The 22,402-nt window shown below is 51.2% G+C and overlaps 6 protein-coding genes across 6 annotated transcripts; 3 read left to right on the top strand and 3 right to left on the bottom strand.

The window, feature by feature from the left end:
* Positions 1–1,274: 1,274 nt before the first annotated feature.
* On the top strand, positions 1,275–2,393 carry PSV08DRAFT_243475 (DNA-directed RNA polymerase; the record flags this gene model as incomplete). Its single annotated transcript, XM_014229359.1, has 3 exons — positions 1,275–1,322; positions 1,382–1,947; positions 2,009–2,393. 3 exons carry the CDS (start codon positions 1,275–1,277, stop codon positions 2,391–2,393), a joined length of 999 nt encoding a protein of 332 aa, XP_014084834.1.
* Positions 2,394–2,574: 181 nt separating this feature from the next.
* On the bottom strand, positions 2,575–3,789 carry PSV08DRAFT_23613 (GrpE-domain-containing protein). Its single transcript, XM_014229358.2, has 2 exons — positions 3,447–3,789; positions 2,575–3,387 (listed from the first exon to the last, which is right to left on the bottom strand). The coding sequence occupies exons 1-2, from the start codon at positions 3,699–3,701 to the stop codon at positions 2,953–2,955; spliced, it is 690 nt and encodes a 229-aa protein (XP_014084833.1). The 5' UTR covers positions 3,702–3,789; the 3' UTR covers positions 2,575–2,952.
* A 136-nt stretch (positions 3,790–3,925) lies between these two features.
* Positions 3,926–6,022, top strand: PSV08DRAFT_215315 (PrpF protein-domain-containing protein). The gene has a single exon (XM_066092123.1). The coding sequence runs from the start codon at positions 3,969–3,971 to the stop codon at positions 5,967–5,969; it is 2,001 nt and encodes a 666-aa protein (XP_065949744.1). The 5' UTR covers positions 3,926–3,968; the 3' UTR covers positions 5,970–6,022.
* Positions 6,023–11,004: 4,982 nt separating this feature from the next.
* PSV08DRAFT_407108 (phosphoribosyltransferase-like protein) lies at positions 11,005–12,951 on the bottom strand. The gene is made up of 5 exons (XM_014229356.2): positions 12,843–12,951; positions 12,525–12,616; positions 12,087–12,459; positions 11,545–11,899; positions 11,005–11,487 (listed from the first exon to the last, which is right to left on the bottom strand). The coding sequence occupies exons 1-5, from the start codon at positions 12,911–12,913 to the stop codon at positions 11,413–11,415; spliced, it is 966 nt and encodes a 321-aa protein (XP_014084831.1). The 5' UTR covers positions 12,914–12,951; the 3' UTR covers positions 11,005–11,412.
* A 1,373-nt stretch (positions 12,952–14,324) lies between these two features.
* PSV08DRAFT_383870 (Up-regulated during septation-domain-containing protein) lies at positions 14,325–16,427 on the bottom strand (the record flags this gene model as incomplete). The annotated part of the gene is made up of 4 exons (XM_014229355.2): positions 14,325–14,949; positions 15,003–15,853; positions 15,912–16,251; positions 16,344–16,427. The coding sequence occupies 4 exons, from the start codon at positions 16,425–16,427 to the stop codon at positions 14,488–14,490; spliced, it is 1,737 nt and encodes a 578-aa protein (XP_014084830.1). The 3' UTR covers positions 14,325–14,487.
* Positions 16,428–18,622: 2,195 nt separating this feature from the next.
* Positions 18,623–19,217, top strand: PSV08DRAFT_243480 (uncharacterized protein; the record flags this gene model as incomplete). Its single annotated transcript, XM_066092303.1, has 2 exons — positions 18,623–18,744; positions 18,785–19,217. The coding sequence occupies 2 exons, from the start codon at positions 18,623–18,625 to the stop codon at positions 19,215–19,217; spliced, it is 555 nt and encodes a 184-aa protein (XP_065949745.1).
* Positions 19,218–22,402: the final 3,185 nt, after the last annotated feature.

Below are 22,402 nucleotides of genomic sequence, written 5' to 3' on the forward strand. Positions count from 1 at the left end.
TGTTGTGACAGAGTGCGTCTTATATCAAACATTGCCCTCTGACGGCGAGTGGTTCCAGCTTCGGCATGCCAGCAGCAAGCGTTGCTCCGCCTCAATTCGCCAAGCCTAGAATTCGGCCGTCACCACACCCGCAATCATTGCCAGGACTGGGCACCACTGCACTGCCCCCCCACACTCTCCTTCTCAACACGTTGCGTAGTGAGGGGTCACGGGCCCCGGAGACGCCTCTTTGATGGAGACTCAGCGGACAACATCATGGTGCGCAAAGAAAAGGAGAAGGCCTCAGCCTCGTTGTCGCACACTCGCCTTCAACTCCGCCCCCAACAGGATGAAGGATGACTCTCGCAGCATCGGCTCTGGCCCACCGAATGATATCTGCACAGCACTGAAGCAACGAGCTTACTGTTAGTGTCCGCCTTGGCCATGTTCAGACTGACTGCACGGCATACACGCTGCAACGGCCGTTGTCTTTCCAACTCGGCAAGTGATGAAGTCTTTGATTGGCAGCAGACTCAACAACGTCACTGCTCGCGCTGCGCCGTACGACCTGGCAGGGGAACCCATTGTACTGGTTGGCTCAACTAGCAACATGACCCTGGATGGTCCTGTGCACGTCGACTTTGTCAGCCGATAGTAGCATTCTAGTAGTGTCTTACACGCGACAACTCTCCCGTGCCTGGCTTGCGGCGTACGTTTCGGTAAAAGGTGTCGCAAGCACCTCGCGCACAAAGCTGGATGCAAGTTGCGCCTTGTCGCGCTAATGTCTCGTAGTCCGCAGGCTGAGCGTCTTTGCTGAGCTGGCACGTTTCTTCCTGATGCTATCGACTCTTGTTGCATTGGCAAGCGGACGATAACATTGGCTTTCAGTCCTGTAGAACCATTGGCACACGTATGACAATGCTACAATTCGTTTCCAAGCTTCTTCATACTACTACACGGCACTTGGGTGGTTCACATCATGCATGGCACTACTCTACAAAGTACCAAAGAATACTCTAGGCCATGCGAACTCCTTCGGGGCAAACCGAAGCCTCACATTACCAATCTGTGGCGCAAATGTGGCGCATGGGTTTTTCAGCCGCAATCGGCTTAGGCCGACTCTTCGCTCCAGGCTCACCTCAAAGAATCTCCGTATAGGACGACGACCCTAGCCAGCACCACCCCACATACACCAACACGTACTTGTCGCTTATCCGTTCCAGTCGCATCAGTACCTCGGCTCGCTTGCGACTTCCACGACCCCTCAGCCCCCTTCTCACCCACACGACGACGCGATGGACTACGATCCAGATGGCGGCCAAATCAACGTCCGCTTCCTCCAGGTACACCGCCCGCTCTGTCTACCTTGGCGGATACGTCGAGCTAACACAGCCATGCGTAGGCCGACAACCAGCGCGCCCACTTCATTGTTCAGAACTTCAATCTCGAGACCGCAAATGCGCTTCGCCGTGTAATGCTCGCGGAGATCCCGACGCTTGCCATCGATGTCGTCGAAGTATTTGACAACACATCGGTCCTTGCCGATGAGTTTGTCTGCCACCGCCTCGGTCTCATTCCCTTGTCGTCAAAGGGCGTAGACGACCTGTTGTATTCGCGCGACTGTGACTGCGAAGGCTACTGCGACAACTGTAGTGTCGTTCTTACTCTCAATGCCAAATGCACAGGCAGCGAGGTCATGAAGGTGTATGCGCGCGATCTGGTCATCGAGTCGAGGCCGCCGAACGACGAGCTAGGACGACCAGTGATTACGGATTCAGAGGGGACGGGCAGTTGTATTGTAAAGCTGCGCAGAGGCCAGGCCATCAACATGAAGTGCATTGCAAAGAAGGGTATTGCAAAGGAACACGCCAAGTGGGCACCCAGTGCGGCGATTGGATTCGAATACGACCCCGCAAACAAATTGCACCACCTGGACTATTGGCATGAGGAAGACGCGGAGAAGGAGTGGTATGTATAGTCTTGTTGAGTGGAGTGAAGAGACCGTGTCAAACTAACCGTATGCTCATAGGCCCAAAGACGAAGCCCGTGTCAATCTCGACGGCGGTCCACCCAACCCCGACGAGCCCTTCAACTACAATGCCGTGCCCACGCGCTTCTTCTACGATGTCGAAACAGTCGGTGGTATCGAGCCTGATCAGATTGTCGCAAAGGGAATTCAACGGTTACAAATCAAACTCGCCGAAGTCCTCAAAGAACTATCTGGTGGCATTGGAGACCATGAGGATTTCGGCGGCGCCCAGAGCCCCATGTTGAATGGAGCAGGCTATGGCGACGCAGGAGGTTACACGCCGGTGGGAGGCCCCGGAGGCTATGGTGGTGCCAGTTCCTGGGGTGGCGCGGCCCAAGGAGGTACTACACCATATGGTGCTACGCCTTACGGCCAGGGCTGGTAGATGTATTACGAGCTTGGGGGAAGATTCCAAGGAAATTGAAATACCCAATGTACTCTGATTGGGTGCAAAAAACAAATGCATGGGCTGGCGTTCGAAAACAGGTTGGGCGTCGCCACAAACAGCGAGAAAGAATCCTTATACAGAATGGAACAGATTGTGGAGAGAGTCGAAAGCAAATGTCAATTGACCTCTTCTCTTTCCTTCAAGATTTTGTTATTTTTTTTTCATCATGTCCATCAATAAGCTAATATTACAGTTACACAACCTCGCAAAGTTACGTCAATTGGTTAATTTTCGTGCCAAACAATTGTTTGCAAATGCTTGAGTGTGTGAGAGAGAGGGGAATATATGTACACATTGTCTCCATAAAAGAAAAAGAAGAGAATTTCCAAGTGTAAGCCCATTGAGTATGGCACATGACACAGGAAGAAAAACGCCTTTTCTCCCCAAAATGTACCGCTGCATTTTTTCTTTGGAGCAGCGAAGCCAAGGTAGGTAGTCATACAGATGCGAGAAAAGAAAAGTCAGAGTCGTCGTAGATCGCGTAAGAGTTTGTGACTTAAGCGTTCTTTACAACGCCAACCTTTGCCGGTCGTAGTACTCTGCCGTTGAGCTTGAAGCCCTTTTGCTGTGTGTGGAAGCAAGTGCCGTCCTCCTTGTCTGGCTGTGGTGCCTGGAACACAGCCTCATGGACGTTGGGATCGAACTTCTCCGCCGACTCCGAGGGATCGAATCGCTCCAAGCCGTGCTTCTTGAGCGTGTTGATGAGAATGGTGTCAGTCATCTTGATGCCGTCGTGCAGGGCAATCAGATCGGTGTTGTCCGACTTGAGCTTCTCCTCGGGCACGGTGCCGAGGGCGCGGTCAAGGTTGTCGACCGACTCGACGAGATCGCGGGCGAAGCGCTGGATGGCAAAGTCCTTTGCGCCTTGGATTTCGCGCTTAGTGCGCTCTTGGAGGTTGCGGAAGTCAGCAACTGATCGGAGGTATTTGTCCTGTTAGGCATTGTTAGTCGCTTGCCCCTCTTTCCCTTGTGCCTTGGGGTATGGCATACCTTCAATTCAACAATTTCCTTGTCCTTCTTCTCTAGCTGCTCCTTCAATTGTGATACCTCGTTCTTCTCTGCGGGTGCATCCTCCTTCTTTTCAGCTGCCTCGCCCTCCTTTGCCGGCGGGGCATCTGAGTACCATCGAATGGCGGGTGTGGCTACTGCTCGTGTGATGGGGGACTGTTGACGTAGTGGCGCAAAGGCCCGTATTTGGCGGGCAGCCTGCTGCCTCGAGGCGCGGAATATGGTTCTTTGCAGCATATTGTATGTTGATATGTGAAATCTACGAGGATGCAGCGAGATGATTGTGCGGCAAGAAAAAGCAGTAACGTAGAATGTGGGATGCAATGATGTTGATCGTCTTCGAGAAAATTTCGGAGCTGTGACGGGATTGCCCAGCGCACCCACCCGAACAGGGTCCAGCCTTGCCGTCCCGAGGCCGGATCTTCTCCAAATATTCGCCTATGATCTACCTTGAGACTTCTGACTTGATTCTTCAGGGCTCAATTCCATGATGAGTGATGCGTAATGCGTTCTTCGCCAATACACTCCCTCCGCATACGCACTTTCGTGTCTCGACATGATGCGACTCCCTTTGCATCGGTGCAGAAGCCTATCGAGGCTGCCTATTACCGGGGAGGGACGTCGCGGGCAGTCATGATCCAACCTCAGCATCTCCCCAAAGAGCGCGCAAAATGGCCGACCATCTTCCGCCAGATCATGGGAAGTGGCGATTCCTATGGACGACAACTCGACGGTATGGGTGCGGGCATATCGAGTTTGAGCAAGATATGTCTAGTCGAGCCCTATGGAAAAAGGATCGCTCCTGGTGTCACTGCAACTCGCTTTCGTGCAGGGTACGGTGGCATAGATGCAGCTCGAGAAAGTGCGAGAGAGGCACAGGCTCAAGAGGAAGCACTGCAGAATGTTAATGACCAAGAAGTAGACGTTGACTATACTTTCGTTGGTCTAGGCATTGAGAACAATGAAGTCGATGTTGCTGGCAATTGTGGGAACATGAGTAGTGCCATCGGTCCCTATGCATACAATGCAGGCCTCCTTCCTCCTCGAATCTATGCGCAGGGTGACGGAGAGGTCACAGTCAGAATCCGGAACACCAATACTGGCAAGTTGATCAACTCTACCTTCACAGTCCTTGGGGCCCAAGCTGCTGTTGTGGGGGATTATAGCATTGATGGCGTGACTGGAAACGGTTCAAAGATCAAACTTGACTTCAAACACCCATATGGCAGCAAGACCGGCAAAGTGCTTCCTACAGGCAAACGGATAGACACTATCGCAGGCTACAAAGTATCCTGTGTAGATGGAGCAAATCCGGCAGTCTTCGTCCGCGCAGACGATGTGGGTGTAGACGGTACTATCCTTCCCAACGACTTCAACAAGCTTCCCGACAAGCTCGCATTACTCGAAAAGATACGGAAAGCTGCAGCAGTGGCCATGGGAATCGCAGTAACAGAAGACGAGGTACCTCGTACTATTCCCAAGATTGGCCTTGTGTCGCAGTCATCCACTCATCCTGTACTATCCGGAAAAACACTTCAGTCGTCTCAAATGGACATTGTCCTCCGTTTCCTCTCAGACACACAACCTCATCGTGCTATCCCATTGACTGCAGCATTAACAACAGCAGTCGCTGCTCGCATACCTGGGACCATTGTTGAGCAGATGCTAGCCCCTGACCCTTTGATGAAGGGTGCGATCACCATTGGCCATGGCAGTGGGCGATTGCAAGTCAATGCTACCATGGATGAAACGAACAAGCTCATTCCAGTTACTGGTACCGTATATCGGACAGCTAAGAGGCTTTTTGAGGGTGAGATATTTTGGACCGACAACGTTGACGAGACTTCTGAAGCTGGCACTGTTTACGACAGTAACGGTCGACACTCTCTCGGTCTAGCATTTGTACTTGAAAATAGAGGACAAAGCTCGTTTCATCTATTTGAGGGAGATGAGCATCAGAAACAAGAAGAAGAAGCAAGTGAGCAAAAACAAGTACCAGAGATCGAACAAGCCATCAACCAGGCTGAAGATGGCGAAAAAGAAGCAAAAACACAAAGAATTAGCTACCGGCCGCTTTCTGATCGAAAGGATCTCTTTGCGTCTTTCCCAGACCATCCTGACACACCACTAGTATCCGCTCTCAAGAAACTCCATATACAAACTACAGGCTTACTTTCCAACCCGGATCTCACAACTCGTGACTATCACCCAGAGCTTCCAGGCACTATCAGGCACTTGCAGCTTAAACTATTATTCTCTGCTCGTGTGCAGCAGGTGACAAAGGAGAAGGCTAGCGAGAAAACGAGGATAAGGATGGAGAAAATGGAGAAGCAAGCGAAGAAGAAGGCGGACAAAAAAGAAAGGAAGAGAAAGTTGCACGAAGGGAGACAAGCGAAGAGGCAGAAAAAAGAGGCTTTACTATTTGAAAAGGCTCTTGAGAATAAGACTGGGAGCGCGAGAAATCAGGAGGGTAAATCAGAGTATTGGTCGCAGTTCTTGCCTTGAGAAAAGAATAAACAATAACTGTTAATATGAAATGATGATCCATTTGCTATCTCTCTGCTTCTCCTATCTCCATTATGTGAAGTATTGTTCCCATCAAAATCACACATTTTATCTATTGTTTTCACTCACCGAACTTGATGTCGTTGTGGAATGTCTTATGTGCATTTCGTTAACACACACTTATGTTTGCTATGTCATGGGATGTACTACGAAAATAAAAATAGCCAAACAGGGTCACTGATGTATTTCTCGGTTGCCCAAGAGTAACTATTCATGTTCGGTGAAAGCCATGAATACATCAATGCTGGGAACTGATCAATTCGATCTAGACACGTAGTCGCTTCACAAATTGAGGAGCAACATGAACTTTCGATGGATTATGATCTCGTTGAGGTGAAGAAATTTCCAGTCATATGGCTGATATGACCGAGTTGAGTGCCTTTCTCCAGGACGACTCGATGAGAAATGTGCTACTGACACCAATGGACCAAAGGAAAGTGGCGGGTTAATCGGAACAGCCCCATTGAATTGCAACAGCTTGTGATAGATCTTCCATTTCCTTTCCTTCATGACTTTGTTGTGGAGACCAAATGATACAACAATGTTTTCGCCACCACCACGCCATCCCGACATTGCAGCTTCATTCCAACCCCTCCGTTTGATATATCCCTTGCCACCTCTTTACTCCAATTACCGCATCTGACCTTGAGGTTCAGTTATCATACGATCTCTCGCACCATAGATGTAGAACGTACATGGGTGGTACTCCCTGCTAGCCTTGGCCTATCCTCACTCGCCACCAGAACATCCGACACATTCACTTGATACTTGCTGCTTGGCAAATTTCATGATCCCAACATCTCGCGTTGCCTTCTCTTCTTAACGTCACACCAGCAAAATACAATCCCCACTCGCCGCCCCACTCCCGCAGTCATTCTCCCATTCCGTTTCTGTCCGTCTCTACTACAAACACCCCATGTCTCGCAAGCGAATGAACCCAGCAAGTATGCAGATACGAATGTGAACGCCGATAAAGACCCTAGCTTTGCATCCTAAACCATATGAACGCGTCACCTTCCCTGACGATGATGATTAATGTAAATAACTAGTAGCAGTCAAGTATGTACATGCTGCAAGGCCCTGCGCAGCTCTTTTCGGGCCGTTGTGCATGTTCATCACATTGCATGCATACACCGGAGTGATTGTTATTACTATAACATGAAGATTCCTAGAGATAAAGTGGGGTGAGGCAAGTTACCGTGACTTGAACTAGCCCACATGCTCTCCAAGGATGCGCCAATCCCTCCCCTAAAGAGGCATCGGGAGGTCAGGGTCCCGAATCCATCAGGATCATGCTTTTTTTCAGGTTTTCCGACTAGATGGTCAGTCGGGGATATGTCTTGCATTGCTTTTTTTTCTTCTGCTGTCGTTGGGTCGCTGCATGCAAGGATGTCATGTTCACCCCATTTCCCACTCGAGGCGAGGTGATTAAAGTTGCCTTTCGGGCCGTGTTCTGGGGGTTAGTATGCACGCAAGCGTGTTTTGCATTGCCGCGCAAGGCACGTTAAGGGACACAGGACGCTTCAAGCGCAAATCATTCCATGTGGGTCGTTGATACACCTGGGGGAGAAAGAGTTTTAGTTGTAGTCGTTGTTGCTAAAGATGATGCTAATGTACGGCCGTAAACGGACGTGGCGAGGACTCGATGCGAGGCGTAGAGAACATAATCGGTGTCCGATATCAATGCTCTCAGGTGATTGCTTACTGCTTTGGACAGCGAGGCACCGAATCCGGCATCTCAAGACAGGGAACCAATCCATGTGACTACATTCGGCATTTGTACTTTGGCCTCTTTGTTTCTGAGGTCACGACACCAGGCAGGATACCCCCGCACAATGCCATGTCCCACTACTTGGGGCTATGCCCCTCAGCCACCCGTGCGCCAGTCTCGTCTCTTGTTATCGTCCTACTTCCCGCCGTAGAACCTAAGATAAGACTACTATCAAGGCCATTGCCTGCAACACCTCGCTCTGGCTATCTTCTTCAAAAGCCACAACCTCAAAGAGAAGTAAAGGTGTACAGAATAGACTTTTAGGGGAAGACACGGCAATGCAGGAAGGAGAAAAAATAGCCTTAGCCCAATATCGTGGCGCCCATCAACCATGCGCAAGCGAATCACCCCTATTAACCTTTTGCCCATGTGCAGCCACCACAATCCAATATTTCCAGAAATACCGATCAGCCTAGGGTAGGAAAGAAGGAAAACAAGCATTTTTCAAAAGACACCGTCAAGTAAAAAAGTCAATCTCACAACTTCCTCACCCTCTCTTTTAGACGTTCCACGCAGTCTGTGCTTCCTAAGCCCTACCCTTACTTACACTCTATTTTCCCACGCTAGAACTGCACCTGCCCATAAGTCCAAAACTCTAAACCCGCAAACAAACAAAAGGATAAGCAAGGCCTCCCATTTCGAATCTCGATCTTGAACGAGTTCGAGATTCGAAAATTGGGAAGAAAGGGTAAAGCATACCAAAATCACGCAAGAAAGGGTCAGCAATTTCGAAATAGCGGGAGAAGAACGAGAAAAGGGTCCTCTTTTTTTTCCTGCAGGATCTCTTCAGGGTCTCTTCAGGGTCTCTTTCCCACCGTCCCGTTCCCGTAATGACGCTTGATTAATCCAACTACCATCATCATAATCTCCATTATTCGCATCTTCTCCCCCGCGGGAGAGAGAGAGAGAGAGAGAGAGAGTTGTGAGGGGGGCAATGAATTTCCTAACACTTTCGGCTCCACCGGCACCCCGTCACAAACGTACCACCACCACCACCGATCAAAACACGCTTCCCCTCCCCCGCGGCGGCGGCGGCGGCGGCGGCGTCCCCCCCCCCCCCCCTTCCATACGCGCCGAGAATTCTCGCAGTTCGCCGAAAAAGAACATGACAACTTCGGAAGAAGAAAGGAGCCGAAAACTATGTAGATTACGAGTAAACCCCCAACCCCAGAAAAAAAAAATAAAGTTTTTTTCGTGACGGTGAAAATGAAGAGTGGCGCGAGTAAGTAGGTCGAGGTAACCCGCCCCGCCGGGCGAAGGGTTGCAGACGCGCAGCAGCAGCAAGCAAGCAAGCAAGCACGGGCGTTGGGGGGGGTTCTTGGTTTCCCCAGATCGCCGATTGTTAGAATTGGACAGACTCACGGCGCAGATGTATTCCTGTGCGTTACTTTTTATCTTTTATGTTTTTTTATATCCGGTGTATACGGGCGTGGGGTTGGGGTGTGTGGGTTGGGGAAACTTTGGAGTGTTGCGGGTGTGCATGCATGTGGGATAACAAGAAGATGAGGGGCGGGCAATGGGGGGGGGGGGGGGGGGGAGGTAAAGGTTTGTTGCAGGGTGTGTAGTAGATTGAATATCATGTATGTGTATATTAATGTGAGATGTATATGCTTGCATAGATGGTGATATGCGGGGGGAAAGGGGTGGGTTGCTTACAGTACTCGATTCTACTATTACAACGACTATACCTACTATTACAAACTGCTATACTATGTTGAGAAGGGGACACTAGAGGAAATATGAGTCGTAGCTCAAAGGACCAAAAAAATGTACCATTCCACTCTTAGCGCGACGGCAGTTTGAGTCGTGGAGTGTGTTCATCGACCGATCACTTTTGAACTTTGTTGCTTTTCGTTCGATGAACGTTTGCCGTTAGCTGTACACTTTTACTAAGGTCCGAGGAAGGAATTTACACTTTCCTACACACGGCTTTGCTTTGGAAGTTTGGCACCTCGTGGCCACTCGCTATTCCCGTTATCCTGGTCGGGGTTAACATATGTTACCAGTGCAAGTGCCATCCTCCTTCCCCACACGTCTCCTTTTTTTCTTCTAAAATGCTGGGTGCTGCTGGCCGCTGGCGTAAACTCTGTAATACCGGTCAGAAAAAAAGGCGCCGATCCTGCAGAGTAGTAACAGAGTTTGGAAATGTGCGTGCGCGCATGCGCAAACCTTTTGCTTCCCTCACTACATGCTATTTTCTTTTTTGCATCATACGACTTTTGAAGTCCGTTATTCGACCGGATGAATTGGTGGATGTCAAGATATGGTGATATTGGGCAAAAGAGACATGCAGTAGCACATCCCCCCTAAATCACTAGGAGCCGACTAAACCACACAGCCGAGCCCTGGATTCAAACTCTAACGCCCCCAACGCTCTATGTATGGCAAAAAAAGAAAGATATCCCCTTCCCGAATGCCTTTCCGTACGCCTCAATATTATTCCAACGTTCGGTTGGATGTAAGTAAAGTATCTCCAGCACCGGTTAGCGTGTGCATATCGACATCCGCGGAGCAACTTACCACAGACCATCCATAAATCACATGCCTATGAAAAAAAAAGAGGCGATCATCACCAGTCCGGAACCTTGCGCAAATCCATGTCTATCCATCCAAGCAGTCCCGTAGTCGAGCAAGCATGCATCAGGTGGGTGAGCCCCTCGCCGGAACGGAGCGGTCGATCGTGGTTTGTGCGAACCTGTCGAGCAGTCTGACAATCGCGGAGAAAGACACAAACAGGGGAAAGGGCGACGATGATGTGACTCGCAGGATCGAGATTGTCTAGATTTGCTGACAGTCGGGGACATCTCGAGCGTCGGGCACAAAAATGTGCCGGCATTAGTAGCAGGATCGTCTCTAGACCGCCCATGGCACGGTATGTGGACCTGGGGCAAGCTGAGATGAAGATGCACTAGACTAATAAGGCGGCCTCCGTGGCGTATTTAGCCTACTAGTCTTTCTCTCTGCAACTAGTACTGAATCAAATCGTGTCCTTGATACAAACTGCACTTGTCATTCAATACGAGATGTGAGGTGCACGTACTCAACTCTCGTATCTCTATCGGCCATGGCGACATTTCCATCTAGTTTGTCCGCATTCGTACAAACGCCACTCTGACCGGATGCAAGACATATCACGGAGATACGGCACGTTGTGCAACCCTGATTTACGCTAGGTCAAGAAGTTTGACGACCATATAAAGTTCGCACTGATGCAGGCTAAAATTGCACTAGCTTCATTAGCTCGCATCACATGGCGCAGCGAACGCAGCGAGTGCCCCAGTGTGGCGTCGTCCTCAGCCAACATGTCAAACCGGGTTGACAGCGGAATTGTTTTGAGCACCTGCCACGTGTTTTAGCGAGCAAAATATAACTACAATTAGCCTGCATATGATTTCACTAATGCAAAGGAGGTGCGACACCACGTGATGTAGCAGTAACTGGACCACTAGTTACGGGATCCTGGCCTGCGATCGGCAGATCATCGTAGTGCTCGTAATATGTCATTAGGAAGAAAGAGCAAAGTCGTCATGGTGACCCCTAACGCCAAACCCGCCATGAACGCCGAGATCCTTGTGTTGACTGACTACTGTTGAATCAGTCGTCGTCTTTGTTCTAGTCGACAGGAGCGTGCTTGAAGAGGAAGCTAACACTCTCTCCATTGTGGGTACGTCTGCAAGCCTCGGCAAGCTGTGGTTCATAGTCAGACTCTGAATTTAATCGTCCATGATATGGTTAGCCACTTACAGTCGGACTGATATCAATGGTTTCAATGCGGTCGCAAAGTTCTTTCTTGTCTTCGTGGGGAACAGTGTTGGTGACAACAATCTTCTTGAGCTTGCTGCCATTGAGGGCCTCAATGGCATTTCCACTGAGGATACCATGTGTGACAATGGCAAGCGCGTCTTTGGCGCCCTCGGAAATCAGCACGTCTGCTGCTTTGACAAGTGTGCCACAAGTGTCGGCCATGTCATCGACTAAAATTGCCGTCTTGCCGCGTACATCTCCGACCAGCACCATTCGTGAAACTTCGTTGGGGCGAGTTCGCTCCTTGTGGATGAGAGCAAATCCAAGATTTAAGCCGTCTGCTATCGAAGTTGCCCTACCATTGGTCAGCACTGCTATTCACTGGAGCCTAACAGGGGGGGAAAGGAGGGGTTGCTCTTCCCGCCCACATGATGCAGTGGCGTGCTGGTGTATCACACAGCACCCTTGCAAAATGGCGCGCTTAGGTGGTTTGCACGATGGAGTGCTTGAGACCTTTGACGCTAACATCAGGAGGATCTTACCTCTTTGCGCCGCCTGCATCTGGACTGACAATGACACAGTCCTTGACGTCTAGGTTCTCGCGGATCCAGCGGAGCGTGCTCGGCTCGGCGTACAGGTTGTCAACAGGGACGTTGAAAAAGCCTTGAATTTGGCTAGCATGGAGGTCCATTGTGATGACATGATTGCAGCCGGCGGTCTGAAGCATGTTCGCCATGAGCTTTGCTGTGATTGGTGCTCGAGACTTGTCTTTCTTGTCCTGACGAGCATATGGGAAATTTGGAATCACTGCCGTAATGCGGCGGGCAGATGCCGTCTTGCAGGCGTTGATCATGATGAGCAGTTCCATCAGAGCATCGTTGATATCGCCTGGTGGCGTGGATTGCAAGATGAAGACTGTAACATGGTAAGTTGAGACCCGCTAAACATGGATATGCTGCACAATAGGAAGCAGTCCATACCATCTTCATCTCTCACAGATTCGCCAATGGTCACGGAAGTCTCCTGGTTCGAGTATTGAAGTACGAGAATTTTGGTGAGTTCTATGCCTAGTCTGCGACGACATTAGTGACGCTGCACCAACATGTTTCATCAACGTCGGAGCGTTTTCTTTTCGTTTTTGCTTGCACAGAAGCAAGCCGGATTTAAAAATATATTGCGTCGGTGTCGTCACATCCGTGCCCGATCTGCACTGGTTTTGTGGCAGATGGAGATGGCCGCAAGTGTCCACGCCTAGTTGTAGCCCCAAGAAGCACCGAGAAGCAAGGACTTGAACGTACCGATCGGCCACAAGGCGGGCAAGCTCGGGATAGCTGTTGCCAGTCAGCAACTTGATACTGTTAGTAGCCATGGTGGTGTTAATGACGGCGAAAGAGAATGCTGCCGTCTAAGACATGTCACGTTGTTACCGAAGTCCAAACTTTTTCGCACAAAATGGCGGGCACGGGCCATGCGGAGAAAGGTGCCGCCGAAGTGAGAGCCGGCTCTGTGGTCGGCCATGTAGTCGCGGCCGACGATAAATGAAACCCCGCGATTACAAACCCCTTCGTCCTCAACATTTCGAAACCTTCAAACCGTGGCAAAAGGTATTGCGACCCAACTTACATAACATTCGGTCAGCATTTCCATGGCCATCCGCGTCGGGTGGCTGAGATGTGCCGCTTCGTTGGGCCAGGGCGAGTTTGCCCGCTTTTAGTCTTGTTCTGAAACTTGGGAAGCGGCACACGGCTGCATTTCCCTTTGCTGGTGTTCTCTACACCTAGGCCTGGGCCTACGTAGAGGTACAATGTCTTTCCGGAAAATAATCCAGATCTGATGTCAGCAGCCATGTGGCAACTGTTTACGGAGGTAAGCAAGCACGCATGAAAGTTAATGTCAATGCTGTAAGCAAGTGCATAGAAGAGCGTCTTTTTTGCTTGTAGCCTAGTAAGTTGTCCGTGCAAGTTCCCTTTCACAGTCTCCTTTTTTTTTACAAATTCCTGCCCCACCATATTTCCGTTTTACCGACATTTCCTACAACGTCACGGCGCCGTTGAAACGGGCTATAGCGATTATCTTATAGCCCTTATAGTCAAGGCCTCGAGCCTCATCGTGTTGGGAACGTATTTCAATGAAACCATCCCGTGCGTTGTGTACTTACAGCCTGCTATGACTGGCTGTCTATACAAGCCGGTTATGCGATAGTATTGCTACAGTTATTGTCACAACGAGTCTGGACCTGAGTGGCTGGTGAAATGTGATGAGAAATCGCCCTGCCGACGCGATAATGCTCCTTCCTTGTGACATCGAGGGAAGGGGGTGGGGGGGCGCTTTCGGCACGGCGGCGTTTCGTGCCTCGCTTCGAATAGGCACAGCGCCACAAGTGCATGTTTGCATGTTTGACGAGGGGCAATGACGCTTGGCTCAAGATACGTACGATTCTCGATTCATGAACCCATGCGGGGTTGTAGCTCAATACATGTATGGTGTCCCAAAATGACACCCGTCTGCCATCGTCCAAGCTCCACGCTTCCGCGCCCACAAGCTCCAAGCTCCAAATACGAAACAAGCCCCTGACAAACTCTTCGCCATTTTCGAAATGGCAAAGTTAGAGAAAGCATTGATGTGCAAAAGAACAAAAAAGAGGAGCAGAAATGTATAGAAAGTAATGTGCAAAAATAATGTGCAAAAAATGGGTATACATGCCAGCGTGAAGAATGAAGGCGAAACGTTGGCGTGTAAATCTTGCCGCTAAACGTTTGAACAAACAAAAGTCGAACCAGTCCAACAAGGAAAGAAGAAAGTATTAGAGAGGGTAGTTCCAAAGGCCGTTATGGTACAAACATAGGAAATCGTGTGACGAAAGCGGTATAATTAAGGGTATGCGACCGGGGAGGGAGGCATGATCGAAGGTGCCATTGGGCGGTGTGTAGTAGTGTGCGCGGCCTAGCAAGTTTGTTCACACATCTTGCCGATCGCCTTCTCAATGTCCGAGAATAGGTTGAGAACGTGGCCATCAGCGTAGATCTTGATAGATTCAGTCTCCTTTCGCTGGGATCTCGCGGGACTGTCCATTTTTACAGGACTCCGCGGAGGAGTGGCTTCGGCGATTTGATCACGGGAGCTAGGGTCAAGCACGATAGCAGCAGCTACATGCTCGAGCAGCTTTTGGCGTAAGCGAAGGCGGCGATTTTCGGCCTGCTCCAGTTTTTGGATGAACTCGTCGATTGACACATCCAACTCGGCTAGCGCCTCTTCTTGCTTGAGTAGGGATTCACGCGAGAAGATGACTGTCTCTCCACGTCGCAGATAGGCAATCATACGACCATGGAGCTTCTGGCGACCTGCGCGCAGCGACTTGTAAGTCTTGCGTAGATAATCGCAGCGTTCATCGAGTGCTCGGAGTTCCTGTAATTTTGTTTAGTGCTAGTTCGTCTACACATGACTTGCAATCAACTCACTCTTGACAACGATGCTACATCACGCTTGTTGAGGACTTCAAAATTGCCTGCCTGGTCGTAGGCTTGCTTATGGAGCAGTCTCTTGTCGGCATCACTGATTCGCCTTGAAGCCTCGGATACGCGCATGCCTTGAGGGAGCTTCCAGGAGTCAGGTATAGCCTCGGGGCCATTGGTTTCAGACATGGCACGCGGCCGGTCTTTTTTGCTGTTACGGCATTTTGGCCGACCTCGGTCCATGATGGATGATTCTGACATGTTGCGGTTGTGGGGAGAGGGCTGTGTAGCAATGGGATCTCTTCTCTCTGTTCGTGGTGAACCTCGGGCTGATGCAGGTGAAGATGCATAAAAGGGATTGGTAAAGGTGGATGGTGGTGTGGGAAGACCCATGCTGCCGTTTGGCGATCGTCGAAGGTCAATGGCACTCAACGGAGTACCTCCGCCAGAGCTGATGGACGCGGGAGTAGTGAGTTGTGATTTGCTTGCTTTTGAGTTGAGTATCAAGGGGGTTGGAGAACCCTTGCGCTCGGTAACAGGAGATTTTGGAGGCACTTGGGGTGGAATTTCCCAGTCTTCTTCAGCAATGTTGTCGGTCTCAAGTTTGAGCAAAGGCCTAGGTGTCGCACCAGGACTTAGAATGGGAGACAGCGGCCTGCCGGAGATGGCGGGTAGTTCTGAAGTAAGCGGAGCGGTGGTATATTGAGTCTGGACAGGAGAAGGGCCGGTAATGCAATCCATCATGGCATCGCCGAAAGGACCAGAGCGCCAGTTAGTGCCGGGAGCACTGCAAGAGCGCTCGTGGCCAAACGCTTCGTAGGAAGGCTTGCGGAGAGGTGGTCTTCCCGGGATGGTTGCTGAAACCAAATGTCAGCAGTTGGACGGACAGCCAAGAAAGAAGCATGTACGACTTACGTGAATCAAGGGGCATCTCTTGGACGGTCGTCATGGTGCTTCCGAGTTCAGGCACACTGACTTTGCGTCTTCGTGACAGGGAGCTTGTTCGTTGCCAAAAAGGCAGACTGTTCTCGGAGAGGAGAACAGTGTCACTGAGCGAAGTGGGAGACCGGCCAGCAGCAAGGGCAGCGACTCTGTCTGCTGAGTGGCTGGTCTTTGAACCGAGAGCTGGGCTCTTTGCTGAGAGCCAAAGGTGGTACCTGGACGGGGCCTGTTGGGTGGGAGGTTGAGAAGAAGACAGTGGCGGACTCTTTGCCTGGGTGGTGGTGGTGGCGGGCGAGAGAGAATCTGGGGGGACCTGAAGATCTCTGAGTGAGCGAGAGCGCCGGGGAAGGTGGTAATTCATTTGGGATGGGATAGTGGAGGGGCGAGTGGAGCGGGACGACGTACCATTGGGGACGAGGATGTTTCCAGTGTTATATAAACAGAGGTATGGTCGGGATCGGAGCGCATGCAGTTTGCTATGTGTGTCATGACGGGCGTTTGAGCGCTGTGGCTCACTTGTCTGAAGTACAAGGTTGGTGAGACTCGGAAGGCGGGCACGTCAAACATGAGGGTTTTCCCTGCATGTAATACATATGTGGTAAAAAAGGCACTGCAGCGGGTTAAGGGTAGGTCGCAGGCGCTAGTAGTGCAGCAACGAACAAGGCCCCTGCTACGGCGCAGCGTACCAATACCAACGTCCGTGTCTAGGCTGTCGGCGGCGCGTCCCAGGTGGGCCTGGTGGGCGTTGGGATGAAACGAGCACCTAACCTCACATGTCTGGCGATTCGTGGGGAAGGCTATATCGTCACGCAATTAAGGCCAGGGTGATCTGCACGATGTGCAGCACGGCACCAGGCACCACCATCGACCAGAGGCCGTAAGGGCCGTGACAGAGGGCCGTGACAGAGGGCCGTGTCTTTTTGGGACGAGCCATGTAGTGAAATACGGGCGGATAGGGCCGGGAGCTTGTACGTGCTAAGGACGTGTATAGAGGAGGGTGGGCATTGTGTACTTGGGGTAGCATAGCGCGCAGTAGCTCTGTAGCAGCAGCACGGCCGCCTGCCGCGGTCGACGTTGAGCTACTTAGTCAGACGCTGGCAAAGCCGCTGTTTGTGCAGCAGACGACGGACGGTTGGTGCGAGGTGGGGGGGTTGTCGACCAAAGCGGCATGAAAGCCGGCCTCAGTGGTGCAAACAGGCTGAGGCAGCTGGCGGCGACCGACCTAGTGGCTCTGACGACAATATGCCGAGGAGACCAGGTCATGGGCCACGGGCAGGCGAGCGATTGCTGCGATGGTCTTGGAGTCGGGAAAGAAGGAAAACATGTGCCCTGTGCTGTGCTGTGCTGTGCTGTGCTGGGCGGCGGTTGTGTGCCTGTGTCAGATGGCGTGGGTGGGTGAGTGGGTGTATGGGAGGAGGGGTGGATGGATGGAAGAATCGGGCGTGTGGAGGCGTGTGGGTGTGTGAGTGTGTGCATGTACTCCATGTGTGTGAATGTGAATGTGAATGTGTGTGGGCGAGCGGCCGTCCTGTCCTGGGCACACCCCCCCTCTGGGACGCCCCTTCCCTCCCTGTGGGATGGGTGGATGGCCCCTTCCCTCTGTTCGCGCGCCGCAGCAGGAGCGTTGGAGGCTGGGGGAGCAGCAGCAGGAGCAACGGTGCCAATGGGCAGTGTCAGTCAATGAATGGTGCGCGCGTCAGGAACGACGAGGCAGGCACAGGCGTGGGAAGCGAACGTTTAGCAGGCTTAGCGTAGCAGCCCAGACAGCCCATGTCTATTGGACGCGGAATCGGGGCCTCGTGGCAATCCCAGCCGGCACCTCGACGGGGGCATTGCGGCATACCCACGCACAACCACGACTCGACAAGACAAGACTCGACTCGTCAACACTACACACGAATTTTCTAGACGGCGCGCAAAGCTTATCGCCGCCCGCTCCTCGCTGCTATTGCTGCTCCTGCTGCCGATGAGCCTGGCCCTCGACGACCTGCACGGCATCCTCCATCCATCCATCCTTGAGCCTCTTGCGCGTTGCTCCAGCGCAACCAACCCCACATGCATGCCCTCGTCGCCCATGGGTGGATGGATGCAGCGGCGGCGAGCCACACACACCTCCTCACGTGCGACACCCACATGCCATTGCCATGCCATGCCTCTTGCTGATACTCGTGCTCGTATCAACATACCGTCTACTTAGCAGTCATGTTCACGCCATGGCCATGGCTAATAACAATGGCCGTGATACTCCTCCACTCTCATCTCCAAGCGAGCCTGCCCATTCTACCCGACCGGCACCACCCTCATCAAACTACTCTTTGTCTGCACGCTGTACCATCACGTATACAGCAACTCGGCCTTCGCTTGTCCGCACCCGGCTCGCAGCCGGCAAAGACGATCAGTTCCCACCTATACTATAAGCTGGCTTCACATCCTCCTGCTCCTCTCTCGTCACCAGCTCCCGCTTACCCCCTTTGCGCCTGCTCATGGCCGCTTCCCTTCCCAATCAAGCCCCGGCCTGTGGCTTGCCGACTCCGCTGAACGGCTGCATGGGGGGTCGCCAGCAGCCAAGCCTTGTGTGGACCCTCGACACTGGTTCCGCCATCTCCAAACTTTGCCCAGTGCCACCACCCATGCCTAGCCATCTTTTTGTTGCATGCTCTACACATGTACATACGTATACGTACATGCTCTGCAAAACAGGAACCCGCCTTGCTTGTGCCTGCCTGCTCTGCACACCCGGCCCGCACATGCCCCCGCTCAAATCTGCTGTCGCCCTTGATTTGCACTCGCTCGTCTACTTCAACCTGTAAGTAGTACGTACGCATGCCCATACTTGCCCATTCCAGCCCTCTCTATCAGTGGGCCCATTTTGGTCATGGGCCAAGCAAATGCTACCTACTCCAACTCTGCTGTCTCCGGCCTGCCACAGTACTACCCTGGCTCGTGCGGTGGCTGCAAAACCAACACTGTGTGGCCGGGCATCAACAACCCCCACGAAACATTATGCACCCGTCCTTGCCACATGTGCCTTGCAATGCAACAATCAAACCACTCATCATCTTTAACGGCAAAGCGTCGTCACGTTCATATGTGCTCGACCTATACCTACAGCTTCACTTGCTAATTCCCGCATCCCGTCTGCCCACACATGCAAAGCGTCCTCGACGGTCACGCCAAGCAATGCGCGACGCACCCATTTGGCCAAAGGATTGCGGCACGAGATCCCACAAATATTTTGCGCAAAGTCGACATCATCCGATGCCCGTTCAATCCGGCTAGTGCTTTTCCTGTTCCTTGTCAAAAGCAAATCACTGCGCGGTTCGTCTTGCTGCTTCCACATGGGCCGGGTCATCCTCCCCGACAAAACGACATCTGCGTTTCATCCCGCCCTCTCTTGACTCTTCTGAGCCGAGCCTGCATCTCGCCACACTCAGGACGTTCGCAGCAAAGGAACAGCTTTCGTCATTTGCAAACAGCTCGACCACTGTGCCAAGCATCACTTCCTGTTTGGCTGCCGCCTGATTGCTGATTGTCGTCACATAGGCCTGCATCTGCGCCCATGGACATGATGTACGTCTCTCCACTCCTCCACAAGCACGGCGCATTGCACCCATTGAGGAAGAGAGAGAGAGAAGAAAAAAGAGGTCCCTGGTGATTAAACAGGACATGCCGACCTACATGCACCGGTCTGGTACTAGAATTGCATGGCCATGAAACACTGCGATGCAAACCTGATTATAAGGGTGCCATATTAGTATGACCATGCGACTTTGAGTGTGTTGAGCCACAGCAAACCACGGTTTATTGGCCGACCTCGTAGGATAACCTGCCCGCCGTGCCAGGTACCCACACACGTGTTGCTATAACGCTCATCCTCTCCACTTGCCACAACTTGTTATCGACTCTGGTAATGATCTGTCATGTCAAGCCGGCCGACTACATACATTTTCAAGGTCACGTCGACTGATGTTGGCCCACTCGGAGCATACATATGACAGTTGACTATATCATAGTACACAGAGAACACACGAGTCGGAACTAAGTCATTTGGGCTTTGCACCCTCCTACCCCTCACTTTGAAGCTGCAGGGGCGCCGTTGATCTGGTTTCGTTGCCACTAGATTTTTGCACACCTATGTACATATGTATGTACGGATGCAAGGTTACAACTGCAGCGAGACCCAACCTCTGTTACTGCAAACCATTGGGCTCACCGCCTCTCCCATATGTCTGCCAAGACATCTTTTGCCTCATCGCGTCGGCCCGACATCCTCTCTGCTGCTGTGGTGGTGATTCTGTAACGAGCAAGACGTAGCTTCACATCGAATATTGCATCTATCCGGCAAAATCGGACGGTGGCCCTCCGTTGACCACCATTGCTGGGCTCTGGTCACATGATTATTACCAGCAATACACGTTGCAAATTGGTTGCTAGGTCTGGTACAGGTTCAGCAGAGGGGACAGTGTCCAGCTGCGATTCTAGATCCCGCAGTACTAGTAAGTTTCAAGGCATCCCACTCCACGTGGTCAGCCAGCCATCATACCCACCATGTCAACGGGAGCCGGTGTGGCGCTGCTTAGAACATCTCAAATCCTTCATCCGCCAATCTGCCGTATCTGCAGATTGCACTTTTCACCGGCATGAGAAGGAGCTGTGTGTAAGCTAATCGCAGGCTGTAACACACTGGGTGCGGCTTATCGCTTACTATCGCTTATCCCATCAAGTACCGCCGTGTGTACCTTTATTTCAATCTCTAACCTTCTAACTCCAACCGTCCCATCGCCGGACAAACACGGCTCACACTCCTTCATCTTCCCCACACAGCAAGCCCAAGTGTCGCATCCGCACCGCATGTATATGGTCATGTCGCGACCTTGCATCGACGATCCAGCTGCAGGAATTCAGTCCTTTTGACACCAGCGCTAATCAACCACAAGGGTTAATAGTGTACAGAATCAAACTATGGAACGGTGGTCATACCCAGGCATGCTTCGGTTCCCGTGCTTACACGATACTTACTCTTCGGAAGCACGCGGTTGTCTGTCCTTGAGCTGACCCCAATTTTCAAAAAAGTTCGGCCTTGTTGTGTGCAATCAATCCCACTCGGCCTTGATATTGTTTGTCACAGGGACACCCTTGCATATGCAACTAACATTTGGACCACATAGTGAGGCAACTACCGTACATGCTCGATGGCAGTCGCCAAGTTGTAAATACGGACATGCTGCCAGCATAATGGTTGATGAGAAAAACTAGAATCACCGATATACGAACGCAAAAGTCCGTCTTACTCTACTCTCAAGACAGTGCGAAGAATTGAAATTGCACTATTGACGGATTCATTTTGTAAAAACGGACCGAAGAGCTAAGACCTACCGGGCCGCAACCTCATCCCTTCCAAAATAACAAACTATTCAAGGCCACACAAGAAGACGTTGCAACGCACCAGCCTGCTATGGCTTTCGTCTGAAGTTGCCAAATCTCGAACCGGGAACACCCTGTTCGCCCAGACCTCAAAGCTGCCTCATTCATCTAAGTATATGAACCAAGTAAATGAAGGACATACCTAATTAGGTGTTCACATGTTCCACTTTCTCTTTCCTTGTAAGTCATGCGCAGATACCAAGTCATTGAAAGCTTTTTTGGGTATACGTAGAATACTCCATTCCTAAGCAGGTCCTTCCGAAAAGAATCAAATCTTTTACATCGTATAGTACTACTAAGCCTACATATGGCAGATAGAAGAAACTTTTGCGGCAATCAAGATTCTCCAGCTGTCAGGCCAGAAGCAATCGCTTCCCCCCAACAATTTACACTTTTTTCAGCCTTAGCCAAAGTAAAAAGAACCGGTGGAAAAGAAAAGGACCTGTCAGACTGTTTTATGTCCACTGGCTCTTTTTTTTTTTTGCAAAAACCTAATTGCGACCAAAAATGATGCGGCAGCTAATTTTAAAACTAGGTTGGGCCCGTCTTATTTATTCGTGTAAATCGAGGCCTAAGATTGGGTGTATGGCTGCACTAAATTACTTGTCTTATTGGTTCGCCATAACACACCGGTAGGGCAACACGCACCACTGCACCAGCTATCATGTAGTAGGTATGTAAGTAATGCCGCTACATGCGCGCGCCAGACCATCATAGCCACATCCGGATGGATTTGCGAGATATTCCTTATTTTCTAGCGGCGGTGGCGACACCGGGCGCGTTCGTCCATCCAGGCTTATTAGTAAGTGTGTAGCTTGCATGTATGCGCAACATGAAAGAAATACCTGTTTTATCATTCTAGTATCCATATCTTTTCCTCTTCGCCTTGGCTAAACACGAAAAGAGTTGCACCGATGCATTTATGTAACAGTAGGGCGAAAGATACATGGATGCACGATAAGCATACCGCTTCACCGTTGTGCATGCATACACCTACTGACTTACATACTTACCAACCCACAAACAAGGCTAACTAACAC

This window comes from Bipolaris maydis (genome assembly GCF_028858645.1).
Source record: "Bipolaris maydis strain C4 unplaced genomic scaffold PSV08scaffold_2, whole genome shotgun sequence".
Lineage (NCBI taxonomy): Eukaryota > Fungi > Ascomycota > Dothideomycetes > Pleosporales > Pleosporaceae > Bipolaris > Bipolaris maydis.